The 27,787-nt window shown below is 37.0% G+C and overlaps 2 protein-coding genes across 2 annotated transcripts in view; one reads left to right on the forward strand and one right to left on the reverse strand.

The window, feature by feature from the left end:
* CDC73 (cell division cycle 73) overlaps positions 1 to 27,787 on the forward strand; it is a 108,827-nt gene that overhangs the window by 35,316 nt on the left and 45,724 nt on the right. Inside the window, exon 10 of the mRNA XM_059822044.1 lies at positions 1,961 to 2,025. Coding sequence (XP_059678027.1) covers positions 1,961 to 2,025 — 65 coding nt within the window. The remainder of the gene's footprint in view (positions 1 to 1,960; positions 2,026 to 27,787) is intronic.
* B3GALT2 (beta-1,3-galactosyltransferase 2) lies at positions 26,294 to 27,664 on the reverse strand. Its single transcript, XM_009816880.2, has one exon. It carries the CDS (start codon positions 27,662 to 27,664, stop codon positions 26,396 to 26,398), a length of 1,269 nt encoding a protein of 422 aa, XP_009815182.2. The 3' UTR covers positions 26,294 to 26,395.

The raw sequence follows: 27,787 nt of genomic DNA on the forward strand, positions 1-27,787 counted from the left end.
GGTCTGTCTGGAAAGGGGAAAGGTTCCTCCTTGGGTTACTCTGCCTAAGTATTCTGCAAGGCTCCAGGCACCACCTGAAATATTAATATGTTCCTTGCCCAGAAACAGTGACCTACGTAGTCACAGAGACAATTGTTATCTATGGAAGTGTTATCGGATACAACTTCACTATCTTCAGCTGAAGTTCAGCTGTAGGAGCCCTGAGCTAAGACTCAGTGCATAATTACATCTTGGGGTTGCAGGGAAAGGTGTAAGCCAATATCAATTGATAAAAGGAAGCTAGGCTTCTTTTTCTTGTTTTAGTAGAAAAGACTGCATTCCTGTCTGTCTGTACTTGCATTTTGCTTTCTCAAATCAACTCTGTGTAGTTCAGAAACGTTAAATCTGGCAGAAGGGGAGGAGTGGCCTTGAGAAGCTGTGATGAAGAAGGGCTGGACCTGAGGTGACTTTGTGTAAAACAAAACATGGTTGGTAACACCAGGCCTCTCCACTTGGTAGTTAGTCGTAGGTCTGGTAGCATAATGAAGGGGGGGAGGCAGGAAAGGTAAAACCAAAAACAGTGTTCAGAAAGTAATGCCTGTCTCTCTGGTGAGACAAGTATGATAATTTTTCAACTTTTGGGTATCTTTTTCTAGACACTGGAGAGTTATTAAATTTGGGAAACTTTTCTGCCTCGTTTCCTGCAAGTGTCTGATAATCTTCCTCATCTAAGGAAGAAAGGATGAGCAACCATAGATGCTTCCCAGAGCATCTGCATTGTTTTCAAGGTTGTCTGGGTTTCAACTTCAGTTGATTTACTCATGATAAGAGCAAGAGGCTCTAACAGTCTTGAAAACCTAATCTTTTTCTTGGACTTTTTGTAGGCTCAGGTATGAGCATTACTTTGATTCTGCATTATTTTTGGTCTATTATGTTTTTCTGCTGATGCATTGTACAAAGGTGGTGTAGTAAATGGCAAAAATCTTCCAATTCCAAATAGCTGTTTCTGCACAGTATCAGTTACCTTTACCCAAGTCTAGTTGAAATAGCCCAAAAGTTGCTTATGTGTAGACAAATGCTTGCTTATCATGATTCGGTGATTATCATGCCATTTTATGTGAGTTAATTGGGTGGTTGGTTGGTGGGGTCAGTTGACAGTAGATGCGTGAGGCTAGGGAATTTACAAAAGGTAAAAGGTTTTCGTGCAAGTCCTGGTGGCAGTATTCAGGAGCTGACTGATCTTAGAGTGCTGAGAATAGGAGGACAGAGAAGGAGTATTCAAAAGCAAAAGGCTAGTGGCAGCAGGTTTAGTCACTGAGCACTTGCAGGCTTCTGGCACTTACTCAGCATAAATTCAGTCTGATTAAAACTAGTGAAAAAAACCAACGCACAACCCAAAACAACGCTTTTTATCTCCTTTAGTGGGGTAGTGTGAATTTATGCAGATTCTATCCTCTGGATAATACGACAATGACGTTGCTGTTCTGCACTCCAGAAGTGAATTTATCGTGTTAAGTGGCCACAATTTTATAGTCAGCATGTAAACCATTTTCTTATTAAGTATATTTTTCCATTAATACGACTACAAGTTGAATATGTTGCATTATAATGCATGCTGGGAATTAGAGGTACTTCTCCATTTTGTAGAGAAGAAAATTTCTGAGACTGCATGCATGTTGTAACAGTCTCACAAAGATTTAAATTTATATCCTTTCTCTGGTGTGGTTTGAATGATTCTGTGGAGCAGGAAAAGCTTACTCTGGTTACAGAAAGCAGAAATACCAAATGGACCTCTGTCTAAAGAAAACACAGATTTCCTGGTTACTAACCAGGTTTCGTATTGTGAACAGAACCTAAACCACTATCAATAGTAAGATGCGTTCTTTGCAAAAATAATTTCAAAGATATTTCCAGTGTTGTCCATTTAGACATGACGTCCCTATGTTCATAATGATTTACCAGAGACTTTTTTCCTTTGCAGAAACGGAAGGCTTTAAAATTGATACCATGGGCACCTATCATGGAATGACTCTGAAATCTGTAACGGTAAGCTAGAAGTCTTTTCTTAAATATGTTTTATAGAAATGGTAGTGTACCTATATATCTCTCTCTTGTCAGCCTGGCCTAGGCTCTGGAAGGTCACTTTGGTTAACTAACAGAATTGATGAAAGTTCTTCTCTGTGAAAAGATAAAACATGTTTTGATTTGTTCTGCACATTTTAAAGATCTTTGCTCAAGAGATATGTCTGCAGTAAAAAGGTGTGCTGGGAAGGCTTTGCTGGCAGGTTCTTCTTGTGGAGGTGCAGCCTTTTTGTGCTTGACTATACTAAGAACGCAGATTTTTGCTAGCCTTATGTATGTCTATGGAGGACATCTTTCATAATCATAATTGATAAAACTATACTCACAAAACTGAAGTAATAAAACTAGGTTTCGGAGTATCGCTTTATTTCCTACTCTGCATTTAACAACAATAAATTTGTATAGTGGTGGAAGAATTTGACCCTCTGCATTACTGTTGAAGCTTTCTAGCCTAGTGAGATGGACTTCTTTTGTATGATTTTACAATGCTGTCAGTGGGAATTGCTACATAGACAGATGAGAAAGAGAGACCCTCAAACAGATTTTTTTTTTTTTTTTTTGGCCAATATTTGTCTGCTTTTATGGAAGTGGGTTGAATGCTCTCAAACAAATGCTGTTTTGATCTGCTGGTAAGTAGGACAGATGCTACAAAACTAATGTAGAGCCCTCATTAAGGATTTTGCCATCTGCATACCTATATAAATCTGATGAATAGACAGCACTAAACACTCTCCTAAATCCATGTGCTACTTCTAGTTTGCACTACTAATTTGAATGTAAAATAGTATCTTGAATGTAACTCTCTTAAAAACATTTAAAGCTTTTTCTTGTTTGATAAAAGTTCTTGCCAAAGTCTTTCATTCCCAACCTCCTCTGGACTTAAAATACTTTAAAAACAACAAAAAGAAGGAAAGGAATATTCTGAGGAAGGAATCTACTAAGTTCTAAGTAGTGTTGTTTCTAGATTAATTCAGAAATTGATTGGGTGAAAGAGGAAAATAACCCATTATGCCCGAAGATTTGTTCTTGAACCTTGCATGAATTTAGGGCTGCTTTATGAGGGAATGAGCAGTGTTGTTATACCAAACCCAGGTTTCTATGGTACAATGTATCTGTTTCAAGTGGTAGTGACTTGGAATGACTTAGTGAATAGGTTCTGTTTAAATGGCTCTGTGGGGAGGAAAAAGAAAGGAAGGAAAAAAAAACCCGCCCAACAAGATTGTAGTAAAGTAGAAATGTTGAAGAAATGTTTTAAGCTTGTCAGTATAAAAACTGTAGCAGTGAAGGGATGCACAATAACTCTAAAAATTAATTTTTTTAAAGTTTGTTAAAAGATAATTAAGGTTTTTTATTCTAGGAATTGTAGCTCACATATTCAGCATACTACCTTCAGTTTTGAGATAGAGTTATTAAACTATCCTTGCTGGTTTCTTCCATTAAGAAAGAAGATATAACTGATATTAAATTACTGGTAAACCTTTTTGCAACATAAACTAGAATTTTTTGAAATAACGATATAAGAGATATTGCATGACTGCCCATAAAGCATCATCTGGTGTCATGAGAAATATTAGAACTCCATCTGTCATCTAGCGTTTTTCTAAGAAAGAATTTGTAAGGGATTTTTGGAGCCTTATTATATAGCTGTAATAGCCAAGCTATTAAAAAGGTGCCCTAAATGTTTAGCTCATTCATAAATTGTGGTGACATACTGACTTTGTGTTTCAGATGGGGGAGAAATAAATCTGTTAATTATGTGGCCCAGAAATGTTCATCTGTTTTTGTCTAAACTTTGTCACAGTGATGGACCACATAGTTCTAACCCATAATCTTCAGATCATTGTTTTGTATAGAATACTTAATGTCCTACCAGTTAGCAAATTTCATGTTATGCTTTTACTCAGGTTTTTTGGTGTTTTTTTCCTAATTTTTATGCTAGACAAAACTAGGGAGGAAATGGGAAAGTAATTTCTTCCCCTAGAGGTTTCATGGAAAAGTACATTATACTTACTGGCTAAATCATAGGAATATGGAGGATAGCATTGAAATTGCATTCGAGCTGCATGATGTCATCTGCTGTCCTCATAGTATTGGTATAATCCCTTTTGTGAACTCATCAAACATTTCAAAGGTATTGAAGTGTTAGGTAGCTCTTTGTTAGAGGCCATCTTCAAACTTCAGACCTCTGATTTCCAGACGAATGGTGAAATTTGAAAGGTTCACTGTTATGCCATTGCTCTCCTTGACTTAGGTAGCTCCTCTGTTTCTTCTGTGGTGTTAATTTCCATTAATGTATTTATAGAAAGCAGTCATATTCTCTTAAAACTTCTAGTTTTGCTTGGCTAAACAAGTCTTATTGTGAAATAAGCTTTCAATTCCCATGTGAGTTTCCTTTCTCTAGCTATTCCAGTTAGAATTAATCTTTTTTTTGAGCAGGGAGAAGTAAAATTTCATGGAGTCTTCTAAGTGAGATCTCACCAATGGTTTGTAGAAAGGCATTAAGAATTTCTTACTGCTTCTGAAATTATAAATATTGCCTTGAGATGGATGAATTATGTATTTTACTTTATCTTTGTTCATTATCACTTTTTCGTATCTTCTTATTTTTGGTCTAGTTTCCACTTTGGTTATGAATTGGATGTTGGAAGAGATTGTTTACCCTAGTGTGGTGGTTCATTGGAGTGTATAACGTTATTTGTAATACCATCTACCCCGACCTTTGTTCTCTCTGTGTTACACTGATTCCTTTGGCTTCCTTGTCACACATTGTCCTTTATTTTCTTTCCCTGAACGAAACAGTATTTGATGGTTAGTCTTCCCTTTAAAGGGTTGATGGAGCCATTAGCTTCCAAAAGTTTTGATTTTGTCAGGAAAAAACTTAGACATATGCTTATTACCTGGAGTGTAAACCGTGACCCACTGTCTGGAGATGCCCACCTGCTTTTCATGTAAAATTTGCAAGTAGCTTTTATTTGTTTTGTGTTATATTCCCTACATGTCTTCCACTTGCGCTCTGCCTTATTGTAATTCTCTGTAATGATTTTTATGAAATGTGCAAAACTTCTGGTTTGTGTGTGTTCTTGCTGAAATGTGAGTTGTCCTAGATGCTTGTTCTTTTCAACAACAAAACAAAAACTTCTGCATCTTGACTACATTCTTTTCATCAGTGATGTTGGAAACTTTCTTAGCATTCAAAATTTGTGCCAGAACAGATGGTGAATGGTGGGCTTTTTCTGAAGTAATGTCAGCTAAAATAACTTGTGCTGCTGGCAGTTCTTCCCTGTAACAGGGTTTTTGCTTAATTGGCACACTTACTTTCTCTTGGGAAGAACTGACTTATTTAATTAATTTTTATTGTGAAGGCATGATTTCATTATTCTGGACGTGGAATTGTTTATAACAGGACATCTTCCTCAGAAAGCCTTTTTTAATACCTTCTATTTGCCTGGATTGATGATGTTTTGGAAACAAGTAAGCTAATGGTGGTAGCTCTTGCTATCTAGTTAGTTACCCAGCAGTTCATGTTGCAAATTGTGCAGCATGACTTTTAGAAACCTACAGGTCTTCCCGCAGGCTTCGCTTCTAAGTGTAACCCCCTGTATAGCAGGGCAACTTCAGTTTTTTAAGTAGTAAAGTTTACTCTTTGAGATGGATCAAATAAGAGCTATGGAAGATAAGTATGTTAGTATTTTTGTACCATGCAGGGTGTGAGGGAATGCTGGGAGAGAATCTTAAGCCGATAATCTCAACATGTTATTTCTTACTTGTGTAAGTTTGACATGTTCAGGGCATTAGCCTTCTGCTTCTCTAAAGAGAAATGTTAACTTGGAGTCTAAGCCAGTGTCATCTAATGGAAGCCTAGAAAGGGGGTCTGACCTTTTATATAAAATAAAATTGAATTTTGGACTACGGTTTCATAACTAGAATTATGTGAAGTATTTAACTATTACTATGGCTTGATGTCAAGATGGGAAGAAACTAGCTATCTGCACCTATGTCAGGAGGTGGGAGAAGTTGCTTGTTCTGTGAGTGTCTGATAAAACTGGCTTTTATAGATCGGTGCTAAAATGCACCCTCTTCCAACCTGAGGGCATGCTTTGTATCGACTCTGTGCACATGCAAATAATACTTGTTTCTCCATAACAATAATAGTCACAGTGATGCTGGTTTTACTCATCTTTGTGTTTTTTCTTAAGTTTTCATGACTTTAATATTAAAGAAAGGAATAGAGTGATAGCCTGAGGAGTTCTGTAGAATGATTTCCTCTGAGTTCTGAGAGTCCTGGCTGGCCATGAGCTGTGATTCAGTGTGGTTATAAACATAGGTGCAAGCAAGTAAGATCTGCATAGCACTGCATTAGGCCCTTGTAGAAATTACTTTGTTGCTTTTTCTAACTGCTAGAAAGCTCATGTTTTTAACTTCTGGTTTCTTTTAGCATTCACAGCTGCTGAAGCTCGGAAGCTTCCTTTGTCTTTTGTTTTTGCTGCTAGTAATGGAATCTGTCATTGATCATCAGCACTCATAAGCAGCCAGAACTACTGCTGGCATTTCTTTCTCTTACTGTTCAGTAAACAGGTGGATACAACACCTCCTTTAGGTATTGAGATGACATCCTTACCAGATAGTTTGGGGCTATGCCTGAAGAATCAGTATAGTTGGTGAGAGTTTCAGTTGAGGCACTTCGCTTGTAGCAAACTCATGCAAATTTCTGCAGTGTATTCAAACATGTAAGTTTTATCTCTAGTAAGAAATTCTCCAGTAAGAAATTCTGTATAAGTTTTCAGTGCTTCTGAGTTCAGTGATAATGTTTTTCCTACGCCTCAATAAAAGTAACATCCGTCTTTCCAGTGTAAACAGCCAGGCATTACAACAATGTCTCAGCTGTACAATTACCCGAGTAAACATATGAGACTATTGGTAATTAAAGAAAATACATTACATTTCAGTTGAAACAAATACATTTAATAATCCCGACTGAAAGCAACTAATGAAAAAAGGGGGTCCCTATGTAAGCCACACTACAAGCAGGCTTCATTTCAGAAGAATTGGAAGACTGGCTCAACACCTCTGAGATCAGCAGTGGTGTTTTTCATCAGGTTGTGGTCAGTATAAGATTTTGAGCGTTAACTAATCAAAGGATGTTGCTGTTATTGCTCCCAAAGTCTTTTGAGTATGGTATAGTCTCAGTGATTTTACTATTTTAACTGAGAGGTTGTTTAACCTCTGGTGTATTTTCAAAGGATTAGTGTGTAGTAGAATGAAGGGAAATGCTAAGTTTCTGGCACCTTAAAGACTGGGCCATTGGAGAGGAAGCATGTTGGGGCAGAAGCAATGAACATGGTATATGCACATATTTTATATAAAAGACTTCAGATAATTGATATGCCTCTGTGTAAGTAGGTAAATCCACAAGATCTTTTTTTAATTTATCGTAAGGAATTAAGATTGTGATTCAGTACCAAAATTCAAAATGACTTTTCAGAAGCATATGGTAGAATCGGACGTTGTCGCTCAATATACAGGTAAAGAACACTTACCTTTAAAAATGAATAAAAGTTTAATATATCTTAAATAGGAGAAATAATAAATAGGAAATAATATATCTTAGATAGGAGAGATATAACTACTTATCCACATGTCACCAATTTTCTGTGTCATGTCCTTATCACATTAAAATATTTGAGAGCAGTGGTATTGAGGGAGGAGTCAATAAAACAACAGACTCTTTGAAAGTGTTTGAAATGAGGTCTGAAGCGGAGCCTAGTTTTCATGCAGTCTGTGCACAAGCTGGGCATTATTCTTGATGTGAGTGTAACACCAGCCTGTGTCATACCAGCCTGTATTCTTGATGTGAGTGTAACACCGCTCCCCTCCACAGGCCGAGCAGCATTCTGTGAACTCTCTGTGTGCATGCTGTTCAGTTTTTTTCCTCGCCTCCATCAAGAGAAGGTGAGGAAAACTGTAATAATGGTCTATTAGAAGAGTGTTCCACAGATGATGCTGGAGGTAGAGACTTGTTTTCATTGGATTTGTAACGTTTTTTCATCTTAAGTAATTTATCTGTAACTGTAATTCAGACATAACCATGAGGTTCTTGGTCCATGAGGGTTAAGGGCTAGGACATGACCACTAACTCAAAAAATCCTTGAGCTGGAGAAATGGATGTTTCCCCAGAATAGTCTAGCAGCAACCTTACACTGCTCTGGGGTAACAGACTAGAAGGCCTTGTGTGTCTATATTACTGTAATGAGAGTGGATGAAATGCAACCAAGTTTCCTAAGAACTATTACTGTATTTTATATTTAAGGTCCACACTACAATTTCAGTGGTTGGCATTTCATTGCCTCAGTCGTGTTTCAAACATGAAATAAATTACTCTCCCTTAAAGAGTTTTAGTGTAAATAGCCAGGCTGATAGAGACTAAGGAAAATCACATACAAATGCTGCTTTCAAGAGAATGTGTTAGGTTGAACAATGCTGCACTCGTTTTCCCAGCGATTGTAAATCATGTACGTTGGTGCCAAGATATCTTGCCGTTGTACTGCATTATACAATAGAACTGCCTGTTTTGTTCCTCATAATAGGTTTTATTTTATTCTGAGACTAAGAACTGCAAATTCAAGAGAAGTGGATGTTGTATAATCAGTCACACATCTAGAAGTTAGGTGTTGCTGTGTTGCCCAGTATGCTACTGAACAAAAAAGGGAGCAAGACCTGGAGCCACCTAGCTTTGTTACAGTCTGAATGTGTCTGAAGTCACTGTTCTGTGTAAAACTCGATTGTGTCAGCGTGCTAAGTGTGCTTGTGGCATGCCTGTCGGGTCCTTGGGTGGTTTAAATGGAGGAGTGCTAAGTATGAGAATCCCAAGTATTTCTGAGTATACATTGAAGTGGAGTTTTAGACATCCAGGGAGCTTTACTTACAAAAGCTTGAGAGCCTTAAAAATTCTTGATATGAATTTTAAGATGACTTGCTAGACCTGTCTTGACTTAAAGCTGAATGACACGAATTTATTTGCTAGCCCTGTGGGTGTCCCTCGAGAAACTCATCTGCCATGTACACTGTGCGCTAGGACTCAGATCCTTTAGGAAAGGTTCAGGAGTCTCTCTCATTTGGAAACATGACCCCAAATAAAAAAGTCTAGGAAACTTCATTTGTGTTCTTTGAATTGGATGTCCACTTTCTGCTTGAATCCTGTATAGGTGTTCAGATTCATTTGTGTTTCTCAGGTCTTACGATTTATGTCTGATATCTGTTGACGAAAGTTTTATAGGGCATTGCTCAATGATACCAGCTGAACTTGAGCCACAGATTTTTATACTTTGTCCTAATTGTTCTGAACAGTCAAACATCATGTGTTTCACACAGCTTATGTTAAACAATGTTGTCAACATACTTCCTTCTACAAACTATCTCCAAACATCTACTGAATATGTAATAGTTGCATCTTCAACTGACAGTTCGTTGTCAAATTTCTTCTAATGGGGAAAGAACAACGTAGCCATTATGTTGTGTTGTCATTTATTCACAACTTTTGAAGGCAGTATAAAGGTCTTAAGGACCCAGTAGAAATGAGCATGTGACAGATGGGGGACCAGAAGGTAGCTCACTTTAACATCCCTTCTTCTCCCTGCAAGTTTATCCACATTTACCAAAATAATCACATGGGAAGCCATCCCATTGTCTTTGAATAAGAATTTTAACAAAGTTTTGAAGGTTTCTAATACACTTTGCAATGCATGATACAGTAAATAAACCAGAGTTACAATTCAAGTATTTAATGGTCAGCTGAGTCATTTATGTAACTAATCTGAGATGACTGAGTCAAGATTTCCTTCTCTGTTCAGTTGTTGAGATTATACCATTGTCATTAGGCCATGTGATACTTCACTATTTCGTTACTTGCTCATAATGGAGTAAGATAAAATTCATTATTTGTGGGAAGAAGTTTTCTGCTTGGAGTACTTGCTTATATGTAACTTAGCATCATAGTCATACCTTTTTTCTGAGCTTGGAAAGTAGGATAGCTTGATTGTTACCCTAGCAACATCCACAGCAACATGCCTCAAAGCCCAGTCTCACGTATATCTCACTCATGTTACTTAGTTAAGCCAGAGCAAATTCTCCTTTAAGAGTTTTTTTTATTTTTGTAAGTTCTGTCCTTATTGTCAAGGCCCTCTTTGAACATTCTTAAGGACTGTTGTTTCAATCTGTGGACTTGGTTCCTGAGTCGCTATTCTAAAGGTCCACCTCCTTTCCTTCTTCTTGCAGTTGTGGGTTTGTTTTGGTTTTTTTTCCTTAAATTGAACTCTCACTCAGTATGTGGCTGTTAGTGTTTGAATCTAACCGGAGGGTATCTCAGTGTGGCAGACTTTCTGCACAGGTGTACAGTTATTACAAGAGTGTATTATAGGCAGGTGTTCTTTAGTTCTTGCATCAGAATATGTAAGGCAAAGACAGTGTTTCCTAAGCACATCAAACTTGCAGAGCTCAGAATTGAGACAGATCTTTGGAGGCAAATGTTAAAGAAATACTAAGGTAAGAACCCTGGTTCTCAGTCTTTTGGGGAACGGATTACAAGTGATGTCATTCAGCACTATTTCAACGTAGTGCAACATAACTAACAAGAAGGTCCGGTTAGAATAGCAAAATAGGTGATGTTTTTAAGCTTTTAAGGCTTAAATTCCTTCCTGCACCGTTTAAGAAGGTAATTGATGAAGGCTGACTATATTTTGGTCTCTAACTTTATGTGATGTTTATTGTTCCATCTAAATCCAGCTGTTAATCTGCCTGTGTCTTTTATGCAGCCACACGCTGTTGCTGTTGAATCTGTATCTTCACTTTCAGGATGTTTAAATGTGTTTTATTTATCTGTGCTAGGCCAGTCTATAGGCAAAGTCCTGGTTTACTCAGGTTGGCTACTGGTGGTCCTGGATACGGTCTGTTTCAGCGTAGGCTTTCTTGTTAGGTAAATGCCTGTAAAGACTGTATAATGAACTCTGCATTGGTTATGGCTCACTCAACTAGCATTTAGGCAATACTGATCATACCTTCCGGAACATACCTATGATTGCGATCTACTGAGCTGCCATCTGGAGCTATATTTATGTTTTCGCTGAGCAATATGCTATTGCAGAAACTACTTGCATCACTGCTGCTGGAAGGGCGGTTCTTTGGTCTTTATTCATCTTAAACTCTCTTAAAGACACTGCTCAGCTAAGCTAAGTGAGTTAAGGGGGGACCTGCGTATGTATGAAAGTGTGTGTAGGTAAGCATTGAAAGATGTATGGTCAGTTCTAATTTTGATTCGCTACTTTCTATTTTTCCCCTCTTTATTCCCAGAAGGATTGTGGGTTTTTTCAAGAGGTTTTTGGTTTGGGGCTTTTCTAAGTCACAGGAACCTCATATATATAGGGCTTGAAACTTAACACTGAGGATACTGTTTGGGTTAAAAAACCCATCTGACTTTTCATCTTTGTGAGTTGATAAATGCGTAGTGTGAATGTGAATTTCTTTGAGATAGAACATTCTGACTGTCTCGTAAAGTGTAAAAGCAATTCTTAGATTTTTGTTTGCTACTATATGAACATACTAGTATTCAATACTTATTATTTCAAATAATGAAGGTTAGTCCAATGTACTTAAAACGTCAAATTCATCTAAAGCAGTTGGTAAATTGAAAGAAATTTATAAGTAACTTGGAGAACAATTGTTTTTTACAAATACATGTTTTGATTAGCTAGGGTATAAAACTTTTGGTTAGACTTCATACAACGTGAATATTAACGAGGCATGTTTTTATTTCACCGTACATTACCATTGCATTTGGCAGACTAAGTTTTAGGAAGTTGAACTATTCAGTTGGTTTGCTGCTTTAGGAGACCTAGGATGTATTATTGGAATTAAAGTATATTGCTTTTTTGGCTCTTTGAGGTTAAAAGCAGGTGACACATTTCCTCCATAAAGGTGTATGAGTGGGTTTTGTGCGTAAGCAACAGATATGCTTTTAAAATTCAGTTAAAGTGTGAAGCAAAACTTTGTGTGACTAAGCGAAGTGATGTGGTGATTTGATAAGATTGTTTGTAGTTAACTGCCAGTCTAGTTGCTGTAAATTCGTAGTACTTTTCATTTAGAATATTTTTTTTTTAAATTCTAGGTTTTTTCATAGAGAATAAAAGTATATGTATTTTTCTCTATAAGCACCTAAGTCTCTCTTCCACGTAAGTAAAGTGGATATCTCCTCATACCCTCCCTTGGCCTGGAAGGAAGCGCAGTTGATGAGTTAGAGATCGTTAGCTTTCGGGCAGCTTGGCGCTGCCATTTTGAGGAGATGGAGGAAAAGCCCTGCCTGTCTTTCCCTCCTTGGGAGCAGTAATTTGAGGGTTTCATTTCCCTGGTCAGCAATTCTCAAAAGAATTGACAAAGGCAATAACTTTTCTACAGGTTTTATTGAAATTGCAAAGTAGGTTCAAAACATACTGTGGAAGAAGGGAGGGAATGTTACTAAAGTAGGCTGCTAACAAATCTGTCTCCTGGGGGGGGCGGGGGGTGGAAAACCTTCTCCTTTTACTTGGGAATAAGGAGACTGGAGGGTGCGTCATGCAGCAGTATTCATCAGTCCTACTTACTAGTTATCTTTGGAGCAGTTGATGTAAATCGGGCAGACAGGCTACAATATTACTGAAATTAAAATGGAATCCATTGTAATTAAAGAAGATAACCTGCCTGATTAATTAGGTTTTATTGTGGTTTCTAAATAAAACAAAAGACTTCTGGATGGAGAGGGCTTTATAAGGCCTTAAGCCAAATATTTTGTAGGTAATATTGTATACAATATATTATAATATACACAATATATTCTGCTACCTCATATTGGTCTGTAAAATCAGTTTTGTTTTAGGATGACATCATATGCTGTAACAAATCACCGATTTTATAGGAAGTTTCACATATATAATTAGGTCTGGAAAATAATGTCGTGAAAAAGCTTCCAAAAATACCTGGACATGAACAGCAGATGAAATGAAGATTAAAGTAGTAAAATACGTATTAGAATACTAAATGGATCATAATGCTATCTTAGAAATTAAAATCTAAAGGGACTCTGGACTGCCTGGTGTAATGTTAGATCTGGTTTTAAAGGGTAGTTTTATAGTTGGCTCAAATTTCATATGTGAAATTTGAACATGTAAATCAACTTCCTTCTTCATACCTGAAATCTTTTGAAAATTGTATTTACCTTGTTTGTTACAGCTGCCGTTCAGACTAATGAAAGAATAGACTAATCAGGCGGTTTGCTCACCTTTATTTGGGTGTACTAAATATTTAATAAGGGTAACTTTCATATGCATGTTATTGTACTGTACAACAAAACCACATATTCAATACGTTTCTTATATTCTTTCCCTTGGGAGTTCTCGGCAAGACTCTTAATGTCCTTTTATTTTCATTTCTGGAAAGCTGCCTGTAGTTGGCTTGTATTATCAAACAGTGTGAATTCTAATTCTTTCAAATACGAACATAGGTATTGGATCCTTTTAAACAATGAGTACTGTAACAATAATCCATATGCAGGGAACATTTTGTCGATAGAAATTTACAATACACAGAAAATACTTGAAAATATGATCACTCCTTTATGTGGAGCTGAGAGGAAAAGAATATAAAGGGTAGTAAGTACTCAACATCCTCCAGGTTAAGATCAAGAATGTTTTAAATTTAAACAGTAGTTACTAGTATACTAATATTTGTGAAAATTCTCAGTTATGAATAAGAATCATAACTTTAAGGAAATAATGTAACTTCTTCTGATGCCTCTCATAAGTGGAATGAAAATGATTGATAAACCTGACATTTAATATTTGGCAAACTTCAAGGAGTTTCTGCCTTATGTTCAGTAAAGTGATGTGTCTTTAGTGAAGCCATATTTAAACTATATTAAAATGCATAAAGATATATTGATACTTCACAAATGTGGCATAACTAAAGAATGTTCACAGCTTTGAGAAATAGAATTTTTTTGCCCCCCCTTTTTTAAAAAAAAACAAAAGACTCAACGTTGGCTCAAGGAGGCTTGACCAGTTTTCTCTCCTACCACATTCCCCAGAAGGAAGCTAAATTAATTCTGTCTGTAAGAAGATTAAAAGCTGATGGGGTGGGCAGATGTTTTCTTTTCTCAAGGGTGAAGGAAGTAGAGTAAGGTTCTCTGGCAAGTCTGAAGATGATGGGGGAAAAATGTTTTGCTTCTAATAAAATTGCAGAAAGGCATTTATGCCTTTCTGTAATAAGTTTTGGGTTTGGTTTTTTTTTGGTGGGGAGGGCTCTCAGTCATTTTTAAAATTCTTGTGCTTTGTGATATTATCTTGGTGGAGGAAAAAGATGTATTCTGGTTTTATTTATTAATAGTTCATTCACTCTTAACACTGATCTGTAGTGAATTTGTTATACTTCAATGTAAATTCAGGTATTACGGTGAATTGTATTTTGCTTTTTAATTCTTTGTTTTTCACTGTAAAATATTTAAAACTTAGTATTTTTCTATATAGAAAGGTATACGCTTATCCAAATCTGGGTTCAATTAGTTTTCAGTTCTTTTGATTAATATTTTAATATTTTTCTTTTCTGTTGATAAAGCCCTGCCTGATGTCTTGCTTAGTCCTTACTACCAAGTTGCTGTAGCAGAGACTGAGGGTGGACCCTGTGTGCTTTCTAGCAGTATTCACAGGTGTTCTCTCTTTGATATAAACTGATTTCTTAACAGCTGTAGCCTGTCATCCAGCTGTTGTAGCCTCCAGCCTGCTGCTGACCTGGGAGCTCTTTAATTTAACAAGTTATCTGCCTTTTTCAGCATCAGATCTTCCTGGATTCCCATCTTGTTTAGGGATTTTGTGACAAAGAAATAGACTGCTTTTGCACTCACACAAATGTTAATCACAGAACAATAGCTGTGTGCAGCTTTGGGGGAAAAAAACCCTTGCCTGTGTCTGAAACACAACCTTTTTTCTTCCTGGTAGCCTTTGAGTCTCAGTCAGTGCCCTTCAGGGACTCGAGGGTCTTCTGGAACTTCTTCCAGCCTTCTCTTGTAGCTGCTGAGCTCCCCAATACAGGATTTGTTGTAAAGGGTTAAAATCTTAAGTTATTTTTCATTTGTAATTAAACACCTCAGGCCTTTCCAGGGTGAAGCTGTTGCCACCTGAGCGTGGCTAGGAGTCATGAGGGAGCTGAGTCCTTGCCAATTGTCTCCATTTTCCTATTAAAGCAAGTGCTTCATAGTTCTGCCATTCAGAAATAACCTTTTCTCCTTAATGCAAAGGATGATGCAATCTAATACGGCAATATACAAGTATTCCTTAAGGCTATATCTGGATCAAGGCACTCAAGCAAATTAAAGCAAATTACCAAAGTGTACGACATCAACATTCATAAGTTATAATGCATTAAATTGCCATTGGCTGGTGATGTCTTTGGGAATAAAATTACTTTAGTCAGCTGTAGTTTAATTTCCTTGGTTTACAGTGAGTGAAGGCCAATTGACTCCTGCATGAGAAAATTCTTGTGGGAATTTAATGCATTGAAGTTAATATGCTTTGACTTCTCACCTTTACTTGAATCTTTATAAACCTTTAGATCATTGGTTAGCCCATTACGTTTGTGAGCAGCTTCCCCCGACTGTCATATGCATTTCCTGCTTCTCTTGTTGCTGAGGTCCCGTTTCTTAGTGCTGTGTTGATGTTCACTGCTAGCTCACATAGGACTACAGATTTGATTGGAATCAGAGCCACAAATAAAATTAAACTATTGCTCTTCAGTCCAGGTAGTAATGGCTAAATTATATAGAACTACAATAGTATTTATTAACTAGCCTAGAAAGACTGCGTGTTTTCCAGCATGCACAGTTCAAGATCTTCTGGATTTCATGTAAATTAGTAGTAAAGTCAGCACCTTTTTAAAATTTTCATAATGCCGTTGTTCTGTGCGTATTAAAAAAAGGAAAAGATGCAGAGGTCTTTTTAACTTCCGGTTTTATTTTGGTCGGCAAACACAAGGGTAGTTGGTTTTGCTTTCAGTTTTACGTAGCATGTTTGGGTTCTTCAAGGTGAGAAGGGAATAGGAAATTAAATTGCTGTGGATGTTTAATAGAGCGACTGTTTATTTTAGGGCATAGTCACTCCTTTCACACTTTACTTCACTTGTCATTACACAAGGAAGAACACTCATCTCCAGTACTTAAACTGATCAATGGAAGCCTACCGCTTAAAATTCATCCCCTCATTTACTTATATAAGCTGCTTAGGGCAGAATATTTTCTCTTACAGTTTCTTCGGTGCTTGTCCTGCCCACGTATTTCCCCAGAAGCGTGGCTTTCCTTGGTTTTGCGTCTTTTACCTCTCTCTTTAATAGAAAGAGATGTACTATGTAACACTTACGGAAGTGTCTCAATTTTAAAAGTTTAGAATAGTGGACGGTAATTACAAAGTATTTCTACTGTTTTTTTTATATTTTTCATTTAATGTAGTTAGCAGCAGCACAGTAAATTTATTGATAATTTCTACTCCTGTACTGCATATATGGAGCATGGTATTAGTCTCAGATTAAAACATCCCTATAGCTAAATCTGTGTGGGTGAATTTCTGTGTTCTATCCTTACATGCTTCAGTAAATGGAGAAATTCAGGTAACGTTGCTGTGAACTGTTGGGTAAATTTTATCAACTGTTTAGGGAGGGAGCACTGGTAAATAAAGGGTCCTAACCAACATTTATTTATACTTATTGGATTTTTTAAAATCTGTATTGATACATTGGCAAAACATCGAAACAAGTCAATTCGGTTTGGTCTAATAATTGCCTGATGCCACTGTTAAGCAAAGAGTTGGTCTGCAGTATATGACCAGTTCTCTGATGACATCTGAAGGACTCAAGTTTATTAGTTAGCTTTGAAAAGGTTATATAGAAAATTCAGAAACTGTAGTTTGGTATTTATCAGAACCAGATAGGTTTGTGTCATCGCTTCTGAATGGGTTCTTAAAAAAGCAATGTTTAGGGAGTTAATGTTCACTTGTTTAAAACAAGACCAGCTAGAAATTTCTCGGAAAGAGAATGTTTCATCCTTAGCATGTTCTTGAGGTGTTTGGGTGGGGAGGGAGACTGTTATGGGGTTTGTTTAGAAAAATGCTTAGTTTTCATATTGCATCTTGCAGAGAGATTCACTTCTAGTGGGTTACCACATATCTTTTTGATAACTTGAGAAAAAGTTTAACTGTGAAGAGGTAGTTGTCAAAGGGAAATAGGACAGGAAAAAAACAAAGCTTTATTGACCATTATAAAACGAATTGCATTTTTGTTGACTTCCCAAAAGCCAGGGACAAACTATTAACATGGATTCTTGTGTCTGTATTGGCCACTGAAACCAATGAAATGCCAAATTTTTTAGTTGGCTGTGGTGGGATGCAGTCTTTTTTTCTATGGCAACGCATATCATTGTGATCGCTTCTCACTTACAGTAACCGACAAAGCCAGTGTAAAATATGTTCAGCAAATATGTAAATCTATTTTTGCCCAGGAGTCTTTAAGTGTCATAGAAAAAAATGGAAATTATCCAGCACCTTGCATTATACATCTGGATACGATAAACAGTGTGAAGGCCAGCTATTCCACCTTCTGGCATGGTTGAATCAGGCCATCCTTTCAGAGCATAAGCACCATCCAACTCTGCAATTTATCTTAACTTTAAACTGGATCACAGTTGTATATGCTGAAATGACTGTACCAGTGAATATTTTTTTTTCAGCACTTTAAACCAATGAAGAGCACTTTGCTATATCCTAGCTAGAATATGATAGCATGTACTGCTTTCTGCAATTCAATTGTACACGGTTGGTGAGAAAAAAGAAGCTGCATTTAATACTCATGATGATCAGTTTTGTCATGAACATTCTAGGATTCATCTGTTCTATGAGTAAATCAAGGTATTATGAATCCAGGTATTATATTAGTACTTCAGGTGCTAATACTCACAAGTGCAAAAGAATATTGTGATAAGAAATGGGGGGGGGGAACCCCCTTTATTCCACATAAAATCTTTTACAATGAAAAATTCTTAGTACAAGAGTCATAGATGTCTTTTTCTTACTGAACTGGAAGAGGTAAAATATTAATATTTGACTGGTTGTCATAAGGAGTCTTACATGCAACAACAGTAGTGTTGCTCAAAATTGCTCAATTTATGCAATGTGTGCAGAGATGTTAGAGAAAGTGTGTCTTCACGTGTGTAAAGTTTTTTGATGAATAGGAGGAGGGGTAGGGAAGAAATGTAATTGTATACTTTATTCTGGTTTTTCTATTGTGCTTTGCTAGTATGAAATTTGGTCAATAAATCTTTCGAACTTTTTAACTTCTACTAGTAGAAAATGAGGAAATGGTGGAAGGGGGGAAAAAAAAATTAAAAATTGTTGAGGGACCCAAACAGTGCATTTTTTAATGAATATGGCAGCATTATATTTTACTTGAGCTTAAAGCTCCCAAATTATTGGCAGAAGGCTGTCATTCCTTCATTAACTTTCATTAAAGTTGGATATCTTAAATTGTTTGCAGCATCCATTTCTCAACAGAACTTTGATTAGAAAGAAAATCGCACCTTTGAGGGATGTAGCAAGCAAACTTGCCTACTTTTCAAAAGGGGATAATTCACAGCTGGACGCTATGAAGTAGTAGGTATGGCTTTTAAATCTGAATAAATTATAATTTTTGTAAAGTAAAAGAATTGTGATTATCTATCATTCTTCTCTAATTATTATTTTTTTTGTCATTTTGACAATTCAGGAAAAAATCAGCTTTTTTTAGGTGATCTGGTTAACTTCCAAAATAGATAAACCATCTCAAATTTGGTGAAATGATAGAAATAATCTGCTGCATCAACTTTTCAAAATAATTTCAGATTTGAAAGACAGAATTTTCTCATTATATTAATAGAGGCATTATTGAAAGCACTTTTCTGTTGAAGATACATTTATATAGGAGCAATGTCGTTTCTGCAGGTTTGTTGGGTTTTGGTGTTTTTTTTTTTTTTCCCCTTTGGTATGCCCCAGTGTGTTTACAGCATAAGCTTTGTAATTTGCTTTTTGAGGAACAGATGTGTTAGTTGTCCCCTCAGGTATGTATATGATATTTGCTTTTATTTTAGAGTCTTAAGTAATGTTAAGAGTACCTCTGAATTGTAATCTTGTTTCTTGAAATTACTGGGACATAAAAGTGCTACCCTTTTCTACAGTAAAAAAAAAAAAAAAATCAATAAAATATGATACTTTAAATTATTCAAAGATGATACAATGGGAAATTGGTTATTCTCTTGATTCAGAAGGCTGGATAATTGAGTTGAATTTTTATGTCTACAAAAATCAATGCCTAGGTGGACTTTGGAGGAATGCCTATAAAAAGACTGGCATTTGCATTAAGTGGCAGTACTAAATTTTTGACTGAGTCACAGATGGTGTTTTCTAGTGTTTCCTTTTTGGCTTATCTTGCATCAACCTATATGTTACAGCGCAACAGGCTTAAATTATGACGTAGGGTTTTTTGGTATACTAAATTCACGCTTCTTTTGGAAGTGATGACAGCAACAGAAATCCTGAATGAAACCTAGAATATCTCTCTTAGTCTCAAAATATTTTGTAGACCTCAGCTTGTTTAAATTCAAGATATGTTAAATATTTAGTAAAGGCAGTGAGCAAGGTTTGAGTTTTCCTTGGTGACTTGTTTGGTATTTTATTAACAAAGGATTTCTTGTGGCAGTTGGTTTTGTGGTGGTTTTTTTTGTTTTAAACTTTGAGCTTACTGAGACGTGGGAACACTTGGCCTTTCCACAAGAAAAGATGTGGTGGGGTTGTGGTTTTGCAAGCGTTGGAGGGATTTGGTGGTTTTATGATGGCATGGATGTTTTTAATTTTTAATTTCATACAAAACTTGAAAAAGTGTTAACAGGGCAAGAACTGGGAATATTTAACTTTTTGAGGACTTCTTATGTTGAAAAGATTAATCTCTTACATCCTTGCAAGCATGGCTGTTTCCTCTAGTCTGATTTTTGTCATCTTGGGAAATTTTAAACCTTCAAGGATTTCACACTGTTCTCAGTTTCTTCATCTTTTTCAGTTGAATTAATTGCAAGGCAATATCAAAGCTGGTATCCTTAAAATGTTAGGATGAGAAACGTGTTTCACACACTTCGCTTTCTAATGAGGTAGAGAAAAAGAGGGTTCTCCATTATGCCCACACTGAGCATCTGGGAGATCAGAGTGAGTGGTTCACCGAATACTCATATTCAACAGTTGAAGTGTCAATTAATATTAGATAAAGCTAAATGGGCTAAAAGGAGATGGATGCACTTGTTCTGATGCACTTGTCCTCAGAGGCATACTTGTATATTCTCCAGTACACTTTGACCTCCAGTGAGGTAAAGCAGCTTGCAGTGTTTTCTTATTTTAAAAAGTGTGTGTTGGTCACAAACTGATAAAGACTGTAGGAAAATACCAGTTTCCTCCTCCTCTGTTGGGCAAATGACGCCTGGAAGATAGCAGCAGCAATTCAATTCGCTCTTTAGAAAGTATATTCTTCTCTCAGGCGTTCCCAGGCGAATGAAAGCCCTTTGAGAAAATTCCCGTCAAAGATTTTAGCAGTCTTGAGTTCTCCACCCCGTACACCAACTGTGCACAACTTAAGCATTCAAATGGAAACCTTTTGAGAGTACATAAAGCTTTAAGCCATGAGTATTCCCTGGGCTGGAGAGACTTTTTTTTGAGAGTAGTAATTCCAGGTTACTGTCTCGGTCAGAACGTTTTGACCAAAAGTATAGTCTTGAGAAAAGCGGAGGGAATGGTTCGTACCCTGTGGTTTGAGTTATACAGCAGTTAGCTCATGAACCAAAACGCATCATTACTATCATCCAGTTAGCGTTATCATGAAAACTGTCAGATTTAAATGCTGAAGAGAGCTCTTGCAACTGTTGCCATGGTAATATCAGAATGGCAATGTGGTAGTTTTCATCCATATCCCATGTTCAGCTAAATTCCTTTGCAGTCATTTAACCGTGAAAGGAAGGTACCATATTGTACCAGGCTAGATTTCTTTTGAGCTAACCAGGGACAAATGAAGACTGGAATTAACTCTTTCTTTGAAAAGGAAATGTAAATCCTAGATACAATAGATCTAGTTTTCTTTGCTTTTGGTTTGACTGTGTGCTGACAGTCCTATATGTAAAATACTCTCTGTGGAGGTACTGACCTGCTATTCATGCCATCGTGTCATGTCTTGTAAGCACTTTGGTTCAGGCTGTAATAAAAAGCATGCACTGCAATCACAAACTAAAAATTTTCTTAGAAGAATGGATATACCTAACAGATTTTTATTTTCTCTGGAAGGGGAGAAGTGCAAACACTTACTACTAGAAATTCAGATCCTGCTTTTTAATTTGGCCTCACTTTTAGTGCTTTCCCTTATCACAGAGCCTGCCCTATATTTTATTTTTTAACCTGTGTGGTGTTGAACAGCTGCAGCGTCTTTAGTTTCACTCTTCTGTTTTCTGACATTCAAGAGCTTTTTTTAACTGACCTGCTGTAAGAAGTTGTTCTCCACAGCCCTCCCCCAGCCTCCCACCCCGGAAAGCCTTTGACTTCACTTTTGCCGTGGGTTCGAAGCAAAGACAATGTTCTCTCCTTGCTGACCTACATTTTCACAGTGCAGCATTGCATAGCTGGCGGTGCAGCTTCCCTGCCTCCCTCCCGCGTGCCCCCGCCCCGCTGCGCTCCCCTCGCAGAGCGGCTGGGTCTTGCGAAGCAGAGCTGGAGAAGGGACGTGTGGGGCTGGATGGGCTAGAGATGTAATCTGTAGTAATACAGCAAATGCCATGTCTGTTAGGTATGATCTGCAATCTGAAATTATTGTGGTCAGCAAGGGTGAGACTGTGTGCCACCCGAATCGCATGCTGTTTTAGAAGACCAATCTGAAATGAAAAGGACTATAATGCTCTTAAAATTTGATAGGTGCAGATATCGTAGTGTAATTAAGTAATTGTCCAATATTTATTTATTTTTGTTATTTGACAGCAGAAAATAGGGATTGAGAAATGGGTCTTAAATTGGAAAAATATGTAAGCAACTGCTGATGCTTTTGCAAATCGGTTACAAGCCTGTTCTTGCTAATAGCACAAATGTAAGAAGTAGTAGCTTCTATATTAGCATCTTCCCTCTCCCTTTCATCTCCTCCTAGGAAGTTTTCACACATTGCAATGAGTATTCATTCAAGAGAAGATTTTCTTGCACTGTGGGATTTTGTAGGTATTTTAGATTGAAGTGTGATTGTGGGTTGTGTTAATGTATCAGGAAAATTAGTAGGGATAGGGGGGCAGTCTAAAGTAATGCCTTCTAGGTGCTTCCCTCCCCTCCAGTGCTTGATTTAGCATGGATTTTGAGACAGCTAATGCAAATCTTAACATGTTAATATATTCTGAAAATATTTTGTAAATATGAACTGACACATTTTCTATTACTGCATTGCAAAGAAAAGCAGATTTTAAATTACTATTCTAGTAAGGTTAACCTGAAAGCCAGTCCGTCTCATCTCTTCTAGACCATTGCCATCATGTAATTCTAAATTTATAGGACATAAAAGTAACTTATAACACTTAAGTGAAGATCTTAATGGATGCTTCATTTTCCCTCAGACCAACCCCTGAGGCTTGGAAGTACCTTTCCCTGTAATTTTTTTCAGGCTAGAACAAATTGTGAACTTTATCCATGAAAAATCATGTCAATGGCTGGGGATAGGATCAGTTGTATTAGACCAAATCCTGCAGTTGTGCATTTTCCATGCTCAAATCTATTGATGTATGATCTGCAAATAACCCGCATCACTGATTTAATTGGAGATGTGAAAGCAACAGTTCTGTTGTTGGTGAATAACAGTTTTTTGTGGGACTTCATTTTGGTCATCTAGTATCAATGTGTAACTCTTTTAGTTGAAAGTTAAATAAATAGGGAAAAAATATGGAATTCCAATTTCTGATTTTTGTTACCATGCTTCACTTGTCTAAGATTTTTCTTTGCCATACTAATGGTACTGATGACGTTGCGTATAATTTTTGAGTCATTATGACTTTTTGTATTTGTTTTCAATCTGAAGCAAACACACAGAGAAGTAAAAACATTTTAAGTAAATATTACACAAACTTCTATACTTCAATGAGTAAACTAGTTATATTTTTTTCCCACTGCATTGCAGACACGTTAGACTTCTAGATACAAGCTTGTATCCTATTACTAATGAAAATGTATTTTTTGTGTTGCTTTATGGGGAAAGGAAGTGAGAGAACTTGTCAAAGATTTTAATGATACAAATAATTATTGCACTATTTTTAACATGAACTGGTTTTATATTCTAGTAAAGTGAGCAAATAGCTTAAACACAAGCTAGAAAACGGTAAAAACATTCAGAGAATGGAATGTAGGTCTTTGATTCTGTAATTGCATATTCAGTCATACAAACTGTCCCTCCTGCTTCTGAAAGCTTTGTAATGAACTGTGCAAGAAAACAGTACTTGGATACAAACGATTTAAGTAGCCTTTGGCTGTCTTGATAATGTTTCAAATATATTTATAGAGTAGTTTCATCTTACACCCAAACATTAATACAAATTTTTAAAAATTATGTTGGACCCCTAAAAGGGCATTAAAAAAAAAGCTTTTTATGTAACATCTTACACTCCTCACTAGTATTTTAACTGGCAAGAAGTTCGATATACTGAAGTTGTAGGCGTTGTACCGTGATTCTGCCAAGCTCGGGCAGATCGGCATCATGCATGAGCTCCAAAGTGGAGTACCCAAGAGATTGTTTGGCTGCCAAACTTTATGATTCGAGTGCCAAACTCTTTATGGTTTACTTATTAACCTCTTGGACTATACCCAGAAGCCAGTAACAGCGTTTTGAACTAGCCAGAGTTGGTAAAATCTAAGTAGAGTACATTACAGTCTAGTTTGAAAGTGCTAAAGGCAGGGAACAGTGTTGAAGCCCTCTCCAAGAGGATGGACTGTGTTCTTGGCCAGCATTACTCTGGGAGAGGCCACTTCTAGGATTGTACATCTTCCAGAACCAAATACCCTTCAGTAGTAGCTGACTTTCAACAGTCACTCTGGTTGTCTAAAATTTGCACTATTGTGTAAAGCTTGCATATAGTTAACTTAAGCCAGGTGGCTTTCAGCTGGGATATTAACTGTGGCCTGCGTTAGCTGGAAGGAAGCAAGCAGATTGGGCGTGAAGAAAACTACAAACGGGTGTTGAAAGAACACTCCCAAAGACTTTTTCTAATGCAGCTTGCATCTCTGTGTCACATGAATGCCAATAGTCCTGACATAACCTAAGTGGATGCACTTTCAATCTAGTTGGTGAAATCTCTTCTGCACAGAGTTACTATTTTTACACACATTTGCTTTCCCCAGAAATGGACCTTTCTACAATTTGAGGTATCTTGGAAATGCACAAATGTATAATTATCATACCTCAAATACAGCAGATGACAAAAGTTAGTGGAGGATCACCAAAAGAAATGGTGACGAGCAAATTCCCCTACCCATTTTCAATAGGAGCTCCTAGAATTTCTTCAGAGTGCTAGTCCAGTGCAATACAGTCTGTTCATGTTTTTAAGTTCCTGCATACAGACAGCCTTAGGGCTGCTGAGAGTGCTCAGTAATACCTGCTGTGATCTCTGTATTGTGCACGTTATGAAAACTAGGCTTCAAGAACTAGGGAACACTAGAAAAGTCAAGTAATGCTAGAGCTAGAAATTTATTTTTTCCTGAGCAGCTTTCCCATAAAAAGTGAAGTCTGAAGACCATAAATATAATCAATTTTATTAAATAATAAAAGTACATCAAATATTTGCATTTTATCCAATTAAAAAGTCCCAGTCAAACAGAAAACTAATCACAGTTCCATCATTTGCTGCTAAATCAGAGGTGGGTATTGCTTACCCTAGCACTGTGACAAACAGTCATAACCTGAATCTGATACAACTCTGCTGTAACTCTGTTGGAAAATAAGCTTTAAAAGTTCTGTTTGTTAGAAAACTGGAAACCTGTAAATAGATTTAACCTACTTCTCACCATTTATTTTCAGTGGTACGTGTTGTGGCTTTAATTTTTAAAATTGCTTAGATTTTGTTCTCACCCATATTGCTATCTAGAACTCTCAATCTTACTATGACCTAGTCTTCCCCACCTATAAAGTAAGGTGTGTGGCTTAATTTTCTCTAGCAGAGCTATCTTTCACTAGACTGATCCTTTGTTTTTAGTAGGCAGGAAAGAGCAAAATCAACAGAGACTTGGTTGGTTTTCTCCCTCTTTCCACCAAATGAGACATTTTTGAAACTACTGTGAAAGACTTGAAGTTCCATTTTGCATTTCTGATCAGCCTTTGAGCTGCCTTGAAGTTATGTAAGGAAATTAATAGCAGATTAAATGAATTTGCGTGAAGATGCCAAGATGAGTGTTACTTGGCACCAGATTTTAGGAGCTCGCCCTATGACTTCTAGAGAATTAAGTAACTTTTAGTCACCTCTTAGAGGAGAATCTAGTTGACTCGAGAACACCGCTTGCATTTCCGAAGGTGATGTACAAAGCAGCAGTTTTCTGAACTTTGATTTTATTTATCCCTCTTTCCTAACCAAAATAAGCAACCTTCCCAAAACTGGACCTACTTAAGGGAGTGCTTTCTTAGTGTTTTAGAGTTCATTGATAGTGTCTTACTGAATTGTAAATGTGACGTTGCTAAATGTATTTTACATCAAAGAAGCATATAATAATTTTAAAGTGGTATTTGAAGGTAAAACTGATCTGCCCTTTGTGCATTTCCTTAGTTTCTCATTTTTCGTTTTATAGCAATTCTATATAACAAGAAATCATTACATTGAAGAGAACTAGAGCTATGAATGCACTTTTTAAAATAAAATTTTAGTGTGGAAAATATGGTCAATTATATTTTATTGGCACATAAATCAGCAATTGTACCACCAAAGTGTGCATGCTTATTATTGCACATTAACACAAAAATCCTTATATACCATCTTCTTTTTTCCTCAAATTTGCTGGGCAAACCTTTTGGATATAGTTTCATATTAGTAGTGTTATCAAGACCTATACTTTTTTAACTTAAAAAAATAATTTTGAGACTCCACTATGTGATGGGGATCAACTAAAGGCTGTCCCATTAAGCTCATCCATTTTCACTGTACATGCGTTCAGCGGTATTTACAAATTGCACATGGAGTACATGAGACAGAGGGAGCGTTGTCCTTCTAGTGCAGTTTACGATGGCGATACCTGCCTGCTTTTTCTTTCGCTGCATTGGCACAGGCATTGTGCTTATTTTGTTGTAAGTGGTTCCAGTATTTGATCAGTTCACTAGGTTGGAACTGATGGGAGGTAATTAGGTGGCTATATTTACAGCTGGAGTAAGAAACTCGCCAGTGATTGAAGACAAACTCATTGGGTGGAGGCATAGGGTCAATTCGCAGCTTGGCAAGACAGATCCCCACATATACATCCTCTAAATGTAAACGTCTGATGCTTAAGGAGACTTTAAAGATTTTTTCTGCTAAATCTCCAGAAAAAACATAACCAGTTCCAGAGCAGAATACAGGATAACGTTCACTTGGATACAAATCAGGTGGCATATACCACTTACTATCCTTGTTCCTATTAGGTGCATAACCTCTCATTAAATAACCTGTGAAATACTTGTGCCTCGGAGGAAGTTCTGGTTTCAGAAGCTTGTGTATTAAATATTCAGTGTTGATAAACATATCACTGTCAGTTTTCATAACATATGGAACATGTGGACAATAAGATGCAACCCAGTTCATTCCCATCAGAGTTTTGATGGTTAAATTATAGTAGGTGTCTAAGTATTCCTGTTGAATGATGTCGTGGTACTGTCTGCTTTCCTCTAGTATGGTACGCTGGAGGTATCCATTTATCTTGATGCTTAACCCCAGCAAAAAAATACGAACAATTTGGATGCTAGGTGTCAGGCTTTCGTTACCCCAAGTTTGTCGAATAGCTTGTCTAGCTTCCACCTGGCCTGGCTCTGCAGCTATGAGCAATATTAGAAAAGGGGTCTTCTCTTGGCATTTCTCAGGCTCGTTGATGATGTATTTGAAATGATACGAAGTTGGATGCCCGGTACCTTTTTCATTGTAAATACTTCCATTGGCACTAAGTGTATTTTCCAAACCAGTTACTCCTTGCAGTGACAGATCCGTGTTGTTGGAGTTGGTGACTGTTTGAGGCCTGAGTGTCTGAGGTACGGCATCTTTCCACATGTTCCTTAGAGAGCTGTGGTTTGTCTCGCTTTTTGTAGATCGAAATCCTCGTATAGTGTAAGCCATGGGATTTTCTTTGAATCCAGCCCTGCCTGGCAGCCAGTCGTGATGATTAAAGAACAGGAACACAGCAAAAAGAAATACGAGAGAGATCAGGCCAATAAGATGGGTGCGAAACAGAGACCTTTTGGTATTCCAGGTCATCTTTGCAAAGCAGCAGTGTCGTCTTCTCCACTGAAGCATGTTGTAAGAATCCAATGATGGGATAGGAGACAATGGCCAAGCAAAATGCTTTTCTGGTCGTTTTTGAATCCACTGCTATTCTTTGGTATTCATTTTCTTTTGTTCATGTCGAGTAATTGTCTG

The sequence above is a fragment of the Gavia stellata genome, chromosome 10 (assembly GCF_030936135.1).
Source record: "Gavia stellata isolate bGavSte3 chromosome 10, bGavSte3.hap2, whole genome shotgun sequence".
Lineage (NCBI taxonomy): Eukaryota > Metazoa > Chordata > Aves > Gaviiformes > Gaviidae > Gavia > Gavia stellata.

Excerpts from the sequence above, each read along its gene's own strand:
- B3GALT2 (XM_009816880.2), bottom strand. The coding sequence starts at position 27,664 with ATGCTTCAGTGGAGAAGACGACACTGCTGCTTTGCAAAGATGACCTGG.